This window comes from Schistosoma haematobium, chromosome 3 (assembly GCF_000699445.3).
Source record: "Schistosoma haematobium chromosome 3, whole genome shotgun sequence".
In the NCBI taxonomy this organism is placed as follows: Eukaryota; Metazoa; Platyhelminthes; class Trematoda; order Strigeidida; family Schistosomatidae; genus Schistosoma; species Schistosoma haematobium.
This window is the reverse complement of record NC_067198.1, coordinates 46,625,720-46,644,780: the sequence shown is the minus strand read 5'-3', so window position 1 is coordinate 46,644,780 and position 19,061 is coordinate 46,625,720. Positions and strand designations below refer to the sequence as shown.

At 37.5% G+C, this 19,061-nt stretch overlaps 1 protein-coding gene across 2 annotated transcripts; it reads left to right on the top strand.

Annotated features, from left to right (window-relative positions):
* The first annotated feature begins 4,133 nt into the window (after positions 1 to 4,133).
* Positions 4,134 to 17,549, top strand: MS3_00005911 (uncharacterized protein). 2 transcript variants are annotated; one of them, XM_051214005.1, is made up of 9 exons: positions 4,134 to 4,240; positions 4,276 to 4,320; positions 4,355 to 4,542; positions 4,575 to 4,633; positions 4,669 to 4,709; positions 4,746 to 4,838; positions 4,874 to 4,988; positions 11,797 to 12,024; positions 16,290 to 17,549. In XM_051214005.1, the coding sequence occupies exons 1-9, from the start codon at positions 4,202 to 4,204 to the stop codon at positions 16,634 to 16,636; spliced, it is 1,155 nt and encodes a 384-aa protein (XP_051070029.1). In that variant the 5' UTR covers positions 4,134 to 4,201; the 3' UTR covers positions 16,637 to 17,549. The 2 variants fall into 2 exon arrangements, with proteins under 2 accessions (XP_051070029.1, XP_051070030.1); XM_051214006.1 differs by having other exon boundaries at positions 4,871 to 4,988.
* The last annotated feature ends 1,512 nt before the right edge of the window (positions 17,550 to 19,061 follow it).

Genomic DNA, 19,061 nt, shown 5'->3' with positions numbered 1-19,061 from the left:
TAATGCTGTAGAAGAGTATTTTTAAATTGCAATTTATAATATAATCAGGCAGCTGGTATTCGTTAACGCTACAAACTCATGCTATTTCGGAATCATCTTAAACAATAATACCTATTTCTCACTGGATAATCCTAAATCAACACTATAACTAGTTAAACATAATGGTTCTACGATATCGTCATAAGGCATTGTCAGGACTTGACAATCACGTAATATGTTTGATAAAATTGGTGGAACTATTAACAAAATCGGCCAACAAATTAACTTGCAATTATCACTAAATAGTGTTGTTTTCTCGTTGTCTCCATCCATCACAGATGATTTCTATATGTTTCTCTCTCGGTTGCTCATTCGGTAAATATCCTAAAAATTTGTCAGTCTAATTAGAGGTTTAGCGACACAATCATGCATGCAAATCATCAGTGTCAGCAGTCGAGCGAACCTCTTGCAAACTGAAAACACTGCCGAGTTTACCTCAATACTGACTAGGGTTCATGTCATTATCGTGGACATGAGTTGGGAATGTACTCCTCTGGTTACAACTTATGTTCTCCCTAATAATCACATGAGCATCACTCACTGCTCATCATCTTGTAAAGATTTATTCAGCCGGAAGCATCGTCCAACACCACAGCATATATACCCATATCGCATAGGCTTTGTCGATTCCAATAATTCCTAATCACTATATTTGTAATATGTCGTTGCCTACATTACGCTAAACTCCTTACCTGCAACTAACTTGTATGCACCATCAGCCGGTTGGTATGGATATAAATAACATTGAGACTTGAGCATATCTCTCAAGAAGACAACCATGTTTAACGAATCGCTTTTGGTTATCTGTCCGAAATACAAATAATTATCAATATTTTCAAGCAAAAAATTTTTATAACCACTCATATGTATTAGTAGTATTACTAAATTTTATCACGGTCAAGTAATAATGAGTTCGAGAAAATCTACCCGTAGCTAAATAAACCGTGTCAAACTTAACAAATCAACTGGAACACTAGTTTGAATACTTCTTCTCCACGGTTATTCTTTTGTTCTTTCACTTAACCTACCAATACAGATGCAATTGGAAATCAACTCATATGGATAACTTACTGGAATAAACTTTATTTGACTTCATAATTTAAACCAAAAATAATACCAATGGTAACATTTCTACAATAATAGCTGTTTTTAATATTTTTAAACATGAAATACTTGCACTACCTGTAAGTTAAGCTATTTTCCAACGGCTATTACTACGCATATTACGATGATTTATTAAAATATACATAAAAGAAATCATTCTTGATTGTTATAGCCCCACTTTCTTTAACTCCTATATAATCACCTAAAGTTCCATTTTTCGTGTGTTAAGAATAAAACCAAACATTTTAAAATTACTGTAAATACTTCTCGATCAGTTTCTGCCGCTTTCTTCTTGATTTATCTTTCAGCTTATCAATACCCGAAGTACTATTGTTTTTCCTGGTAACCTCCGGCGCGCGACAATTCCATTGGATTTGGTATCGAGCCAAGGTTACTTTGACTCTCGTGAGAGAATAGTGTGGTGGCATTGGCCTCTAAACACACAATCCTCAAAGCTGAACACGAGACAACTGGGAAAATAGACGTTCAACATTTAACGCAGGAAGAAACCCATCAATGGAGAGGGCGGGAAGAATTCGCTCAGTTGGATCCAATCGGGTGGTATGGCTCAGCCTGGAAGGAGTAGTCATTCTGTATGATTTGTTTTCACTCATTCTAAATATGTTGTCCTATCTCCAGCCTGAATGTGTTCTCTATCATATAATGGTAATTGTTACGATACGATGAGTCACTGTAGACAATGATGTGACTTCCACGTAAGATCTTATTGATTAGTCAGTTACAATGTGACAAACCTACAATTCAGGGATCAGGTCTATTATTAGAGCAGTACTAATAACGAAGTAGAACAAAATTCTACACATTACTTCCAAGCGTGCAGGAACATAAAGATATAAGGGTAATAGTAATTCACCTTTTCAAAACAACTACACATTGCAGCGCAGAACTTGCCGGAAGTTTCCATGAGTTATGGTTACTTCGCAGAGCATTCAGATGATTTGATGGGATGTTTGTAGTCTTATATACCACCTACGTAGAACCAAACTTGGAATACTGTATCCAAACATCCGGTTCATGACTTATTAAACATACTTGCTCACTTGATCGTGTTTAGTATATGGGCACAAAATTAGTGAAAAGTATTTCTAAACTTCCTTTACGATGAACGTTTAAATCGCCTAAACTTTTCCCCCTATCTTATCGTGGGACACAAGGTGATCTTATTTTGGCATTCCATATCTTTAATTAGTGGCCATCAGACAAATCAAGAGCGAGAAAGCAGAAAGACCCGACAACATACCAGCTGAAGCACTGAAATCAGACATCGAATTAACTACAAACATGCTTCACCTTCTATTCAAAAAGATTTGGGAGGAGGAACAAGTGCCGATGGACTAGAAAGAAGGACACCTCATCAAGATTCCAAAGAAAGGAGATCTGAGCAAATGTGAGAACTACAGAGGCATCACACTACTGTCAGTACCAGGGAAAGTCTTTATCAGAGTGCTGCTGAACAGGATGAAAGACGCAGTAGACGCCCAACTTCGAGATCAACAAGTTGGATTCCGTAAGGATCGGTCGTGCACAGACCAAATTGCGACACTACGGACAATCAGTTGAGTGGAACTCGTCACTGTACATCAACTTCATTGATTATGGAAAGGCATCTGGTAGCGTAGATAAGAGGACGTTATGGGAAATTCTTCGACACTACGGAGTTCCTGAGAAGATTGCCAATATTATCAGGAACTCATACGACGAAATACAGTGCAAGGTCGTGCATGGAGGACAGCTGACAGACGCATTCCAAGTAAGGACAGGAGTCAGACAAGGCTGTTTACTCTCTCCCTTCCTCTTTCTTCTGGTGATCGACTCCATTATGAAGACCTCAACATCTGAGGGAAAACATAGAATACAATGGACAGATCAGAATCAACTGGACGATTTGGAGTTCGCAGATGACCTAGCCCTCCTATCTCACACGCATGAACAAATGCAGATAAAGACAGCCAGTGTAGCAGCAGTCTCTGCATCAGTAGGCCTCAACATACACAAGGGGAAAACCAAGGTCCTCAAATACAACACGGAGAACAGCAATCCAATCACTCTTGATGGCGAAACTCTGGAAGATGTAGAATCCTTCACGTACCTGGGAAGCATCATCGATCAACAAGGAGGTTCAGATGCAGACGTAAAGGTGAGGATTGGCAAAGCAAGGGTCACATTCCTACAATTGAAGAACATATGGAACTCAAAACAACTTTCAACCAATATCAAAGTGAGAATCTTCAATACGAACGTCAAGGCAGTTCTGCTGTATGGAGCTGAAACTTGGAGAACGACAACAACCACCATCAAGAAGGTGCAAGTATTTATAAATAGCTGTTTACGCAAGATACTCAGCATCCATTGACCGGATACCATCAGCAACAGCCTTCTGTGGGAGCGAACAAATCAGTTTCCAACTGAAGAGCAAATTAGTAAAAGACGATGGAAATCGATAGGACATACATTATGAAAATCACCAAACTGCATTACGAGACAAGCACTAACTTGGGATCCTGAAGAGAAGCGGAAAAGAGGAAGGCCAAAGAACACATTACGTCGGAAAATAAAATCAGATATGGAAAGGATAAATAACGACTTGAAGGTGCTGGAAAGGATTGCCCAGGACGAGGTTGGATGGAGAATGCTGGTGAGCGGCCTATGCTCCTTCAAGAGGAGTAACAAGCGTAAGTAAGTAAGTAAGTGATACTTTTAATTACGATCCGGGTATAAAATTGTTTCATCTTCTTACTCCTTTCAGGACTAATCTTCGAGGTCATAGCAAGAAGGTTCAGAACCACGACTTAATGTACACGGGGAGGTTTCGTTTTTCTCATGGAGTGGTCAACGACTGAAATGCCTTACCCGAAAAGTGATCTCGGTCTTATCAGTGAATATTTTCAAGGATAAGCTAGACCTCCATTGAAAAACAAACTGTAAGGATTAACACAGGTCCACCAACCTACCATTTGTATCACTGAAGACTGAACGTTTGAGATTTGGACAGCGCCTCTGTCAAACCTCGTCAAGGTCATGATCGTGCTGTCGTCCCATGAGCTGGGCTAAGAAATACCTGTTTTGGATCTTCAAGGTTTCATGAAATAATATATATATGTAATATTTTAGGGGTCCAAAAAGTCCATTGTTGATCAACTAGAGGACATTGATGATGTAAGTTTTTTGACATTTAGTTATCAGTGATTAGGAAATTTTGGAACTGGAAAGTGATCGGTCTAACAGTATAGACTCAGAAAAACAATTCGTTTTCCGACTTATTTTCTACTCATTCATATTCTTTGGCTTGAGTTTTATAACAGTTTATTACTACTACTGGCCAAGTACAGTAGCTGGAAAGGTGGTGATATCTATGATATTTGCTGTATATCCTTTTTGGTACTCATATTTAAAGCTGAATAACTCTTTAGTGTATATTTCCTGAAGTATATCTTTCGGATTATGTTCACTAGACGCGTAAATAAGACGAGTTAGTGTTGTGGTGTTTCCTAAATTTATTTGTAGATGAAAAACTAAAAAAGCTCCGAGCTGATAAACAGAAATTGGTGCGTTCTGATAGATGTATTTATTTTTAATGCAAGTTAGAAGAGGTGATGGAAAAGGAGACGTTCAACAAGGCCCAACAAATCCTCAAACGTTTTGATCCATTAACATTTGCTTCTATAGCTGTTGAGGTAAGAGAACGTGTATTGTCATTTCTGCTAAGCAGGAAAAGAAGACCCCCAAACCGGTTTTCGGGTCGATGATTAACCTCGTTACTCCACATTCTGAAGTACGCCGTAGAAATAATTCGGGGGATAAACATTTAACTCCAGGATTGTTAGGTAGGAATACTACTTTCAAGCTGAAGCTTGCAGGTTGATTAATTTTGTATCCGATAATTTTTCGTTTCTATATATTTTAAGTTCTCGTACACAAAACTACAAGACAATAAATGATATGGATTTTTCTCATTTCCGTAACATTTCAGAACATTTTTTTATGTATTTGCATACGAATTCCGTGAGACTATAATTTATGGACGACCTTTGGGCAGCGCTAAAATGACCTTAAAATGTCCACCTGTCTACTACGGTTAAGTAAGGGTTATAGAATTATGTGAGGAATTAGGATTAGGATTCACCGTTGTACGTTGGGTTTGGGAATAATATTTAATGTTTTCATCACGAGCTGACAGCTATAATGCCAAAATGGTATTTAAATGAGAACGAGTTTTGCGCCGAAATCCAAAACCTGCTATTTTTAATCTGATTGGTTCGTTCATAAACTAGTCTCACCACGAATTCCTTTACAAGTGTTTATACGCCTAGAGATAACTGCCTATTACCTTTCTTTTGACTTTGGTTGTCTATGTCGAATCGGATACTGGTATTGAGCAGCTGATTGTCATATTTTCAAAGTGTAGTAACAAGTATATAGTGTTATGAAGTAGTGTTCAACTGGATATAATCCCAAACGATCAAGAGATAACCTCTAAAATGTATGCAACCTGGAATCATTGTTAAGTGCAAAGACTAAAATTCAAAAGACATTAACGGATAAAACAATTATGGTTTAAAATGGTGACAGTATTGTTTTGTTTTTGTCTGTCTTTGTCGGAAATGTAATTTTTTTGTTTAACTGTCCAGTTTCATATTTGACCAAGAAATCTACCTATAAGGTTTTTAGAATGGTTGTTGACAAAAGGTTCATTCTGATCTTTGACACTAGATACTGCTCATGGCCTAGTACAGATGTGGAATTTTATATAAAAGGTTAAGTATACTTTACATCAGTTTAAGTAACATAGTTTGACGAAATCCGGGCAAAAATTCAGAAAGCTCGGTTGCCTTTCGGAGGCTTGTGTGACTTGTTGCGTAGGTGAGATGTATGTCCCCCAATCAAAAAAGATGAGTTAACTACCAAGCAGTTTGCTCCGTTCTACTTTACGGGTGTGAAACATAGCCATTAAGACAAGGGGATATTCATAGATTACTCGTATTCGGTCGTAAGTGTCTTCAAAGCACCGTTCGTGTATTTTGGAATCGATGCTGAGGTTAGACATAGCATACTATGTAGTGAATTTCCATCAACAAAGGTGTTTGAGAGATGTGTTACGTATCCACAACCATAACTTACCTCAACGAGCAATGTTGTCCGATTTAGTAGTCTGGGAGGAATCTAAAAGTAGCCAGACCGAGACGTACCACCATTTCGTGAAGTGGTTGGCAACTGGACTGAGCCACGGTAACACGTGCAAACTGCCTGAACGTGGACATTTTGGTGGAGTTTCGTTCTCTTAGCTGGGTGGTTTGGTCGTGGAGCATTCATCGTTCTTCTGAACGACATCATCAGCACAAACTTCAGATAGAAGTGAAGTGTTCGAATTTCTCCATGTGCGTTTCACAGCTTGTTCTGTGCACCTCGATGTTGATTGGTTCCTATTGACCTTAAATTCATCATTCTTTACTTCTTTGTTTTGGTTGTGTCTCCCATTGGTTTGATTTTTGTCCCTATATTTGTGCATGATTTTCCTGATTGGTTGATGAATTGGATTGATTCCAATATGTTTGTTGATTGCTGATTGACCTGAGTGCTAGGCTTCGAAAAATCCTCTGGTGTTTTTAGAGTTTCCTCTGTCTAAGATTTCTACATTTTTTCAGTCGAATGAGTGTCCGTAGTTGTCCACGTTTATTGATATAAGTGAAGAGATATCATGGCGTTTGACTGCTAATTGGTGTTCATGTAGGTGAAGGTGAAGGGGGCGTCCGCTTCGTCCGATGTAGTGTTTTTCGCAGTTAGCACAATTTATTTTGTAGATGACGTTTGATTTGTTTTCCTTTGTTATTTCATCCTTTGGTTTGCATAGGATTGATTGTAGTGGCTTTGTCGGTTTGTGTGCCACACCTATCCCGAAGGTTTTCAGCAGTCTCGTTGCGGTTTCTGACATTCCTTGTATGTATGGTAGGGTGATCCTTTTGTTGATTTTTGTGCTTGACTTGGGTTCTGATGCTGCGTGCGGTTGGTGTTTTTGATGAAGTTGATTGGGTAGCCGTTCTTTTGAAATACGTCTTTCAGGTATTTCTCTTCATTTTCGTGCTGCCAGTGTGCTGCAGTGTGTCTTCACCCTCTTGAACAAAGTGTGTACGCAGTTGATTTTGTGAGCTCTTGGGTTGTTGCTGTTGTAGTTGAGAATTTGATCTGTATGGGTCGGTTTCTTATATACTTGAGTTTCCAGTTTTCCTGTGTCGGTTCTAGTGATCAATATATCCAAGAATGCTAGTTTGTTGTTTGACTCCTGTTCCATTGTGAACTTGATGTCATTGAAAACGTTGGTCAGTTTGTAAGTGTTTTCCAGTTCATTCTTTTTGACGATGACGAAGGTGTCGTCTACATAGCGAATCCAAATTTTTGGCTTGATCACTGGTAATATAGTGGCTTCTAGTCTTTGCATCACTGTCTCTGCGATCAGTCCTGATATTGGTGATCCCATTGGTGTCCCTTTCGTTTGTTCGTAGATTTTGTTGTTGAATTGAAAATATGTTGTTAGGCATAAATCGATGAGTTCCAGTAGACTTTGAATTTGAAGCTTCGTGTATTTAGTGAGATTTGTGTCGTTGTTGAGCAGCAGGGATATAGTTTCTCTTGCTAACTTTGGTTCAATTGAGGTGAATAGTGCTGTTACGTCGAAGGATATCATGAGTTCGTCGTTGTTGATTTGAATATCCTTAATTCGGTCTAGGAATTGTGTTGGGGATTTGATGGAGTGGTTGGTTGAACCTACTAGATGTCTTAGTATTCGTGAAATTTCTTTTGACAAGTTGTACGTTGGCGTTCCGGGGAGTGCTACAATTGGACGTAGTAGGATGTTTGGTTTGTGTATTTTGGGTCTGCCGTAGAATCGGGGAGTACTGGTCCACTGGATTTCATTCTCCATTGGTATTGTTTTGTTATTTCTCCTGCTTTGACTAGCTTGTTTAAAGTCTTTGAGATTTGGTTGTCTAATTTTTTACGGGATTTGTATCCATCAGTCTGTGGCACCACAGTAGTGGTGCGTCATGGACAAAGAAGAATATGTCAACAAAGCCGAAGAACTGCTTGAAGATAAGAGCACATACAAACTGATGGATACAAATCCCGTAAAAAAATTAGACAACCAAATCTCAAAGACTTTAAACAAGCTAGTCAAAGCAGGAGAAATAACAAAACAATACCAATGGAGAATGAAATCCAGTGGACCAGTACTCCCCGATTCTACGGCAGACCCAAAATACACAAACCAAACATCCTACTACGTCCAATTGTAGCACTCCCCGGAACGCCAACGTACAACTTTTCAAAAGAAATTTCACGAATACTAAGACATCTAGTAGGTTCAACCAACCACTCCATCAAATCCCCAACACAATTCCTAGACCGAATTAAGGATATTCAAATCAACAACGACGAACTCATGATATCCTTCGACGTAACAGCACTATTCACCTCAATTGAACCAAAGTTAGCAAGAGAAACTATATCCCTGCTGCTCAACAACGACACAAATCTCACTAAATACACGAAGCTTCAAATTCAAAGTCTACTGGAACTCATCGATTTATGCCTAACAACATATTTTCAATTCAACAACAAAATCTACGAACAAACGAAAGGGACACCAATGGGATCACCAATATCAGGACTGATCGCAGAGACAGTGATGCAAAGACTAGAAGCCACTATATTACCAGTGATCAAGCCAAAAATTTGGATTCGCTATGTAGACGACACCTTCGTCATCGTCAAAAAGAATGAACTGGAAAACACTTACAAACTGACCAACGTTTTCAATGACATCAAGTTCACAATGGAACAGGAGTCAAACAACCAACTAGCATTCTTGGATATATTGATCACTAGAACCGACACAGGAAAACTGGAAACTCAAGTATATAAGAAACCGACCCATACAGATCAAATTCTCAACTACAACAGCAACAACCCAAGAGCTCACAAAATCAACTGCGTACACACTTTGTTCAAGAGGGTGAAGACACACTGCAGCACACTGGCAGCACGAAAAAATGAAGAGAAATACCTGAAAGACGTATTTCAAAAGAACGGCTACCCAATCAACTTCATCAAAAAAACACCAACCGCACGCAGCATCAGAACCCAAGTCAAGCACAAAAATCAACAAAAGGATCACCCTACCATACATACAAGGAATGTCAGAAACCGCAACGAGACTGCTGAAAACCTTCGGGATAGGTGTGGCACACAAACCGACAAAGCCACTACAATCAATCCTATGCAAACCAAAGGATGAAATAACAAAGGAAAACAAATCAAACATCATCTACAAAATAAATTGTGCTAACTGCGAAAAACACTACATCGGACGAAGCGGATGCCCCCTTCACCTTCACCTACATGAACACCAATTAGCAGTCAAACGCCATGATATCTCTTCACTTATATCAATAAACGTGGACAACTACGGACACTCATTCGACTGAAAAAATGTAGAAATCTTAGACAGAGGAAACTCTAAAAACACCAGAGGATTTTTCGAAGCCTAGCACTCAGGTCAATCAGCAATCAACAAACATATTGGAATCAATCCAATTCATCAACCAATCAGGAAAATCATGCACAAATATAGGGACAAAAATCAAACCAATGGGAGACACAACCAAAACAAAGAAGTAAAGAATGATGAATTTAAGGTCAATAGGAACCAATCAACATCGAGGTGCACAGAACAAGCTGTGAAACGCACATGGAGAAATTCGAACACTTCACTTCTATCTGAAGTTTGTGCTGATGATGTCGTTCAGAAGAACAATGAATGCTCCACGACCAAACCACCCAGCTCAGAGAACGAAACTCCACCAAAATCATCCACCTGAGCTATATATCTTCTCCACTATCTCAATATCGGGGTCAGCTTGGTTATGGTAACCATGGTTTGGAGATTTTTTGTGATATGTCTGCTGATTTCTCTCGATGGTACAGATGCATTCTCCTTGTCATCTTTTAGATTCTTTGTCTCGAACTCGTACACGTTTTTTCATTTTCTATTCCTAGCCTTCTACTACTACCACTACTTTGGGACTTGTGTTAAAATAACTATCTGGACGTGTTAATGTAGTATGCCAACTTAATCCGATGCACACATGTCAGATTCTACACTCCGTATAACTAACTGACTAACTGATAATATTTTCGTCTTTAGCATGATATAATTTTATTGTTTCCGTTTGACAGAAGTGTAATTTCATTTTATTTAGCCCTAATTGATCAAGGATTTTCGCACCACATATTTAGATAGATAGTTCTTGCAGACAAAATTGCTAGTCAGCGTAACACCCCATTTTGGTTGGATAAACAGTGAGACTTTTCATCTATCCTATTTATGACTGTTGTCTATCAATCATTACGAGTCATTATAGTTGGTTTACCAATTTCATCCCAATACACTCGGGATTGAGTCATACTGCTATTGTGAGATATAGCAATCCTACTCCAATTCCTAAACGAAATTAGCACTTGAAATCTACTAACGGAAAATCAAATGCTATAGCTAGCTTGGGCTGATGCATTTTTGTACCAGGCTCTATATTGATTGTGAATGACTGAACTGTCAACGCATGGTTTCGAAATTATCAATTTTGTAAACTAAGGCTAGTCGAATCAACGTTCAGTATCTGGGCCTCATGATGAAAAATAATTCTTGAAAGTCCAGTAAATAATTGTATAAAAATACTTGTGGTCACATAGGATAATTGATAGAGTTAGTTTGTACTTCCCATTTAGATCAATTTTAAGATAGAATTTGACGAATTTCGGTCGGGTCAAATCAACAATCATTGAATTGATAATGTAATCCCATAAATTCAGATCCCCATCTACAATACATTTTGAACTGTATTTGGTTCGAGTTAGTGACATATATATTTCAATTTTAATAATTTCTGTCCTTGATTTCATTGACTGGATCCATAGTGGTTTTCATTCATTCAATATAATCAGTTTAATGATCAATTTTTATCTCCATTCCTATTGTTGTTGTTATGGACTGAAGTAAAATGGTTGGACTGATTCCGTTATACGGAACAAGATCTATGCAAACTGGGTATAATCGACGATTTTTGTTTATTTGTTTATTTAAGCACATAAACATTGGTACCAAGGAGGCACTGAAATATATACGTGCCACACAAATAATTGAGTTTGTGTGCGGTCTGGGATACTCCTCAGCTGCTCAAACCTAATCAGGATGGAAGTCTAATACACAACACTTCTATGATGGTTCACCTCTTCGTGATGAAATAGAGAAAAGAGAAGTCTTGAGAGGAAGACGTTATGATGAAGGTTCCAAAAAAATGGGGAATAAAACTACGTTTGTATTAATCAGTAATCATCACTGAACACAAATCATAGTAAAAATACATTAATAGTCCATGAAGTAGCATAGTGGAAATGTATTAAAAGTTGACCTTAAATTCACCTTAAATCGATATTGATTTACCGATTTCACATTCCCAACAATTATAGAGTATGTAATGAAATAACATGCTTATATTACAAACTATTAATACAAAAATAATCAGATACAATAAACGAGATTGTATATAATTCATTGCAATTCAATGACTTTTTTTTAAATAGGTTCAAGTTTAACTGCACAGTCGAGTACCCCTATGGTCGGGAGTAATCAAACATTGTATTCTAAAAAACCGCGGTTATTACGACCACTTTTACCTAGAGAACGTTCAATTATTGATAAAGTTTTAGATGCATTAGTTGGTGATGGTCCAGATAAACGATTTGCACTAATTTGTAATGAATGTTCATCACACAATGGAATGGCACTACAGGAAGAATTTGAATATTTAGGTTAGTTTATTAACAATTCAAATAATATAGTTTTTTTATGAAGTGTTGAAAACCATTTTGTTCTCTATCAAATACTGTTAATTTTTTGACATTTCTTTGATCTGGTACTGTTAAGATAGAATAGTTGTAAAGCGATAGATGATGAATAATCAGCTGAACTTATGCTTGATTATTAAAGGAAACCAATGTAATTTTATGTGGAAGTAGGAACTAATTTAAAAAAAATAGAGAACACGCTTGCCTATCTATAAAATGTAATTAAATAAACCCAAAGTAACCAAAGATCAGCTTTTCACCAATTATTTCGAATCCTAATTCATGTAAGTAACGATTTAGATTGTACTACCATCTTAAAACATGTAGTATTACCTGATTTAATCATACGAAGGTAGCGTAAATCACAAACTAATCAACATTGAAAACCTGTAAAATAATGTTTTATCTCAAAATTAAGGCACCTCATTATGGACGTACCATTTGGCCGGAGATGGAAAATAAGACCTCTCATCGTGCACATTACATTTAAACTACCAATACATTATAGAATGTTCCGTATTTCTAAATTAACTGAGTTCAGAATATTGCACAATCATCATTCAATCCTACTGTTGATAACTGTTTCATTATGGACATAGTTATACTCTACTAGTGTTATAACGTGAAAACTGCAGATTAAGGGGTAACGAATTATTGATCGGACCAAAGACGCGCAAACATGTAGAACAGCCTAGGGTTCTGATTGGCCCCGCTCCCCTGTCTAGCTCAGCCAGTTGAGTCCAGAACGCAAGTCACAGCCTCTGAGTTATGAATCATTATATTTCAAACATACTCTGTTTATATATCAATCAAGCAGACCACAACGTACCATAAAATAGGAAATAACATTGTACAATATTGGCCAACAGGAAAATGACACGTTAAATAAATATTGACCAATAAGATGATACCATTTCATGTCCAAGGATGGCATTAGGCTTAACAGGATAATTTTTGGGATATTTTCCTGAATATCCCAACAACTAGTCGCGGTTTCCTACTAGGAATCCTTAATTTACTTTCAAAGTCACTACCAAGAGAATGATTATTATTATTAGAATGATAAGGCGGTGTAGATCACATGATTTAAAGACAGTTTACATCATGGATTGGCTTTGACTGTGTTTAGGGTAGGGATAAGAATATCTACTGGATTCATAGATGAAAATAACCGAAACAGTTTGCAAACCTACATTCCATTGGTCAAAAGTCGATGGCTTCAACCACTGAACTAGTCCATGTTATATATTAATTAGTAAACATTTAAATTCAACCTATTATCAATCATTGAGTAAAAGAACAATGTCAATTTGTAAATATCATTAGCACCACTATTGACAACTAACTTGGAACTTCATTTCAAACGTAAAAGATATTAGTAGTCATTTGTGGGGAAATTTCATTATATCACTTTACTATGAAGTTTACGCTGTTGATGAATGATGTTGTTTACTAATACAATCAATGTGATGTGTGCTGCGTATACGGGCAGATATAAGTAGTAGGTGTCGAGATTTAGAAGTAGGATTCTTACATATAGAAGAGGAAAATAGAAAAAAAGCAAATGCAGTTTAAGTAGTAAAAGGAAAACAGTTACGCAGCCATGTATGTGATGCCCACCCTGAGGCAGCATGGAATGACATCCGAAAAGCTGTGGAAACAGCAGTGATATCTGTCAGTAAGGTAACCCGTAAGGTTAGGGAGCAACACTGGATCCCAGCAGCATCTATCTCACTGATAGATGCTCGGAAAGTCGTTCCACCTGGCTCTGAACATAACGAAGAGCGGAGTCAGCTTAAACGCAAGCTGACAAGAAGTCTACGCAATGATCGTGAACAGTGGTGGGTAGCGAAAGCAAGAGAGATGGAAAAGGTAGCGGCAATAGGTAATAGCAGACAATTGTTCAGACTTGTTAAGGAAACCGGTATTAGGAAACCGACTGTTAGCGAAAAAATCTCAGAGAAAGATGGACATATTATACATTCTCAATCCAGGAGATTGGATCGATGGGCAGAACACTTCAGGGATCAGTTCAACTGGCCTTCAGCCACACTTCGGTTTCCCACGATCTCCAGTCAACCTGAATGGCAAGTTAATATAGGTCCTCCGTCTCTTTACGAAGTTGAAAAAGCCATAGGAAATCTGAAGCGAGGGAGAGCAGCAGGCCCTGACAGGTTTACTCCTGAGATTTTTAAGGATGGTGGTCCAGTATTAGCAGTGAGATTAACTGAGGTCTTAGGTAGAATTTGGGAACTGGACGTAATCCCATCTGACTGGTCTCACTCACTGATTGTGCCAGTTTTTAAGAAAGGACAAAAGCCCTCTTGTGACAATCACAGAGGAATCAGTTTGACTAATATAGTATCTAAAATATTAGCTTCAATAATACTTCGACGCCTAACCAAAGCTCGTGAAGAGCAGACTAGAGAAAATCAGGCTGGTTTTCGACCTGGACGTGGTTGTATAGATCAGATATTCACACGACGTCAGGTCCTAGAACATAGACACACATTCAGACGCCCCACAATGGTAGTATTTCTCGACCTTAAGGCAGCATTTGACTCTGTTGATCGTAAGGTTCTGTGGCAGTGTTTGTCACTGAAAGGAGTGCCAAAGAAGTACATTAATCTTATACAGGCTCTCTACTCGGACACAACTGGTCGAGTGAGAGCTTATGGCGAACTGTCATCAGAATTGATTACCTCAAGTGGTGTTCGTCAGGGCTGTCCACTCTCTCCATTCTTGTTCAACTTTGTCGTCGACGTACTTTTAGAGATAACACTATCCTCATCTGAATTTCCAGGGGTTGAACTTCTATCAGGAGATTCACTTGTTGACTTAGAGTATGCCGATGACATATTTGGTGAGGACGCTGACAAAACGCAGTCTTCTGACCACTAGGCAGCAATGCAGGCATGTTCGGGATGCGCTTCTCTCCCTCGAAATGCAAAATGTTGCTTCAGGATTGGGTTGCATTGACACCCGAACTAGTGATAGGGAGTGAAGTAGTTGAGTGTGTCGATCGCTTCACTTATCTTGGAAGTCTCATCAGCCCTTGTGGTCTGGTCTGTGACGAAATCTCAGCACGGATACAGAAGGCTCGACTAGCTTTTACCAACTTGCGTCATTTATGGCGTAGGCGAGATATCCGTCTATCAAACAAAGGACGTGTTTACTGCGCAGCGGTTCGTTCCGTCCTACTTTATGGCAGTGAAACATGGCCGGTAAGAGTAGAGGATATTCGTAGGTTATTAGTATTTGATCATAGGTGTCTTCGAAATATTGCTCGTATATCGTGGGACCATCGAGTAAGTAATGCAGTTGTTAGGAAACGGTCACTAGGTAAGAATGGCAAATCAATTGATGAAGTAGTGAAACTTCATCATTTGAGATGGTTGGGACATGTGTTACGTATGCCCAACGACCGACTGCCTCGACGTGCGATGTTCAGTGGTATAGGAGTAGGTTGGAAGAAAGCTAGGGGCGGCCAAACCAAAACATGGCACAAGTCCATGAAGTCACTGACAAGTGAACTGAGTCATGTTGGTAGGTGTAGACTACCTGGTTGGGGACCGCGAGATGATAACAACCGATGGTTAGAGACCCTGAATGACATGGCTCAAAATCGTTTGCAATGGCGCAGGTGCATACACTCTTTGTGTTCTCCCAAATTTTGCTCTCCTTATTCCTCCTTGTCTCTTTTTTTCCCTCAAATTTATTTCACTGTACTATACTCTTTAAATAACATCTCCAAACACTAATCTTCCCGATTACTGCTTATACTCTTATTACCTCTACTACTACGGGATTTGAATCGACCACTGCATCTGTGTGCTAATGTGGTTTGGCAACTCGAACTGATGTACGTACGTACGAAGTTCTACGTTGTTACTGACTGACTGACAACCCAGAAGATACACCACCGTTCTAATCCCCTTTTTATGGTATAAATCTCCAATGCCATCTAAAAATCTTATAATATCAGAGTCCAGTTCATAAAATATGCACTTTTGTGTTGATTACCTAAAAAAGTACTTTGTAACTAACTGAATTCTAGGTATTTTCCGACTAAATTATGTCCTTACATCTTAGGGCCACTATTATTTCGTTATTCACAATTTTTTTAATATATACTTATTTATGCTTTACAATGATCTTTTTTTATTTATTTTCATCCCTTCCCCTTTTCCATACTGTCACATCTCGACTACACAACTGCCTATTCTTAGCATTTCGATGTTGTTATTGTAATCATTTTAATCCAGCACGTAGTACACGATTGAAGACAGGATTATCAACAGAAAATATAGAGAATACAAATGATTTGTTAAATAATTCGAAAACAACACCTTCTTTACTATCAACTAAATCAAATCTTAAAAGAATGAATGAAGCAATTCAAAGAAGTTCAACAACTAATTTATATAGTCATGATAGTGATGATAATGATAGTGTTCTTGGTAATAATGAGACTGTGGTTTGTGATTCTCATGAAATCTCAACTAATACATTTAATGAACAATTGAATTTAAAAGATAGCGCTGATGTGGATAAGTTTAGAGAATCCATGGAATAAACCATCGGGTTCAGTAAAAGACATCTATGGATCATACATGACTGCAATGCGTCTTTTTCTTCTTATATGTAAACATAGTTCTTTATTTGGAGAAAAAAAACTATATTCCAGTTTATTTTTGTTTATCATCCAAAAAAAAAATCTTGATTTTCAGTTCATAAATCATTTAATTGTTTGTTAGGCCTATTCATGTTTTACTTAGTCGAGTATGTATATACATACACTGTATATCTTTCTATGTTTACTTGTTTATTGACTGTAATCTGGAGAGTTTCCTGTTTTCTTCCTGTTCTCCACCTTTTTTTTAAAAAAAAAACATATAACTCCCTGAGTATTATCTTTGTATTTTTATATGAATTGTGAAGATACCAATTGTTGAACTTCGAGTGGATATATATCTCTTTTTTTGTTTGCTTTTTAGTGCTGTATATGTATGTAGACAGATTACTTGCTCTTTTTTCCAACCAATCTTTCTCATATCAATATATGTTAACCAAATGTTTTCAAAGTATTGCACTAAATGCAATTTGTAATAATGATATATGGTTACATACACATTTGGCAACAATTGTAAATAACACATGTTCGAGATCGAGACAATCTGATAACCGAAACTAGAAGTTGGTGATTTAAGGTTTCAAAGGCGTTACGGACTAATGAGATGTTAAGAATACAGGAAAAGTCTCAAAAAAAAAAAAGAAAACCGATTTTAAACAATGACAGCAAGAAAAGTATAGTATCGTGACGAGCCAATCAGAGTCTACAGTGTAACTTTTGAGTTCCTGAGCAAAATTCAAATATCATGTATAATGAGTGGTAGAAGTACTTTTGTATATCGCTCAAAATGGTAGCGAAAAATTACTGTTTGCTACCATAGGCTAAAAATGATAATATTAAGCGTATCGAATACTCAGTTCTGTCTGATTGATTGTACGTGAGTGGTTATCCCACTAATCGGCGTTTTTCAACAAGGTTATTTCCTACGGTATAAGGTCGGTAATCGCATCTCGAATCATTCAACTTTATTTGGGATAGGGATAGATGATAACCATAGAAGGACTCGAGGCACCGTACGTTTATTCGGCACTAACCCTTAACCTTGAAATAAACATTAGCTTGGTGGTGCTATATTTCTTGAACGAACTAATAAAGTAACGTTTTGTTTTTGTGCACGAAATTCATTCATATGGTTACAGTACATTATTGCGTTGTAGGTGGTGTTAGTTCGTGATGAAAACTAACTCTGATCCTTACTCTAAATACCTATCCCTAAGAACAATCCAGGGAATTAAAAAGCCTATTCGAGTCTTTATAAAGGTTTGAGAAGACGAGAAATCGATATCCACAAGGATGACTTCTTACTGTTCCGTCAGTTTTAAAGGCAGAGTAACTTAACAAAGAACAGTAGATTCATCATGTAAAATATGTTTACACACTCATATCACTTTTCTTTTTCATAATCAGTCTACAAAATCTTTTTTCGGATTAACTATAAACTGGCTGAGAGACGATCGCAGCTGTGTTAATCCCGTTCATATGTTACACTCATATTATAGAAGTAATCGAATAATAACTCACTTGCGATTTAGGATAAGATTAAAAACAATTCAGTGAATGCATTTGTTTCACTGTAACTAATTTTTAGTCATATCGCTTAAGATATTCAGTCATTGATTAAGATTATATGCAAAGATGGATAGTGGCTAGCAGTGGGGTCCAGGACGCACGCTTTGTTCTATTTGGGACTCGTCAGATGGATGTTCCTCCACCCCAAAATTGATGTTCACTCTGCGGCTCGAACTCAGTACCGTTTGCTCCACCTTTGCTTATAATGCTTGTGAATTAAGGCAATACGCACAGTAAGCACATATGCCAATAAGACACTGATCAATTGCAGACCTAAACAACAATGGGAAGATTCAAGTAAACAATACCAAGTGAAGTGTTTATGATTATTTCACTGACTCATTACTAGGATGTATACATTTTCGTGTTAGGAACTTATCAACAGCCTGTAATATGCTGATACTGTGGTGACTCAGATTGCTGACCTATCCATTTGGTCATTGTTGAAAGAGTAAGACACATCTATATATAATTTCATTAGATTTTTTCCATAGGCGTTGTTCTTGTTTTGGTAAAAATGAGTAATTGTGATAGTGTTCGTTATTTTCTGTTTATTCATGTAATCAGTTCAAAACCTTTACCTACCTATGTACACTTATAGATGTAAATGAATTGTTGTGTATATGTGTTTGACAATCCTACTGCACTAAATGTATACATTGTATATTATTCAGAACATTCAGCATACAAATGATGACTAATTCCATATAATTCTTTCGCACATATGGACTTACCAGCCATGCTCACTAAGTTCGTTTTGAAGACTCGTATCTGTGACATTTTATTAACTGCTACTACT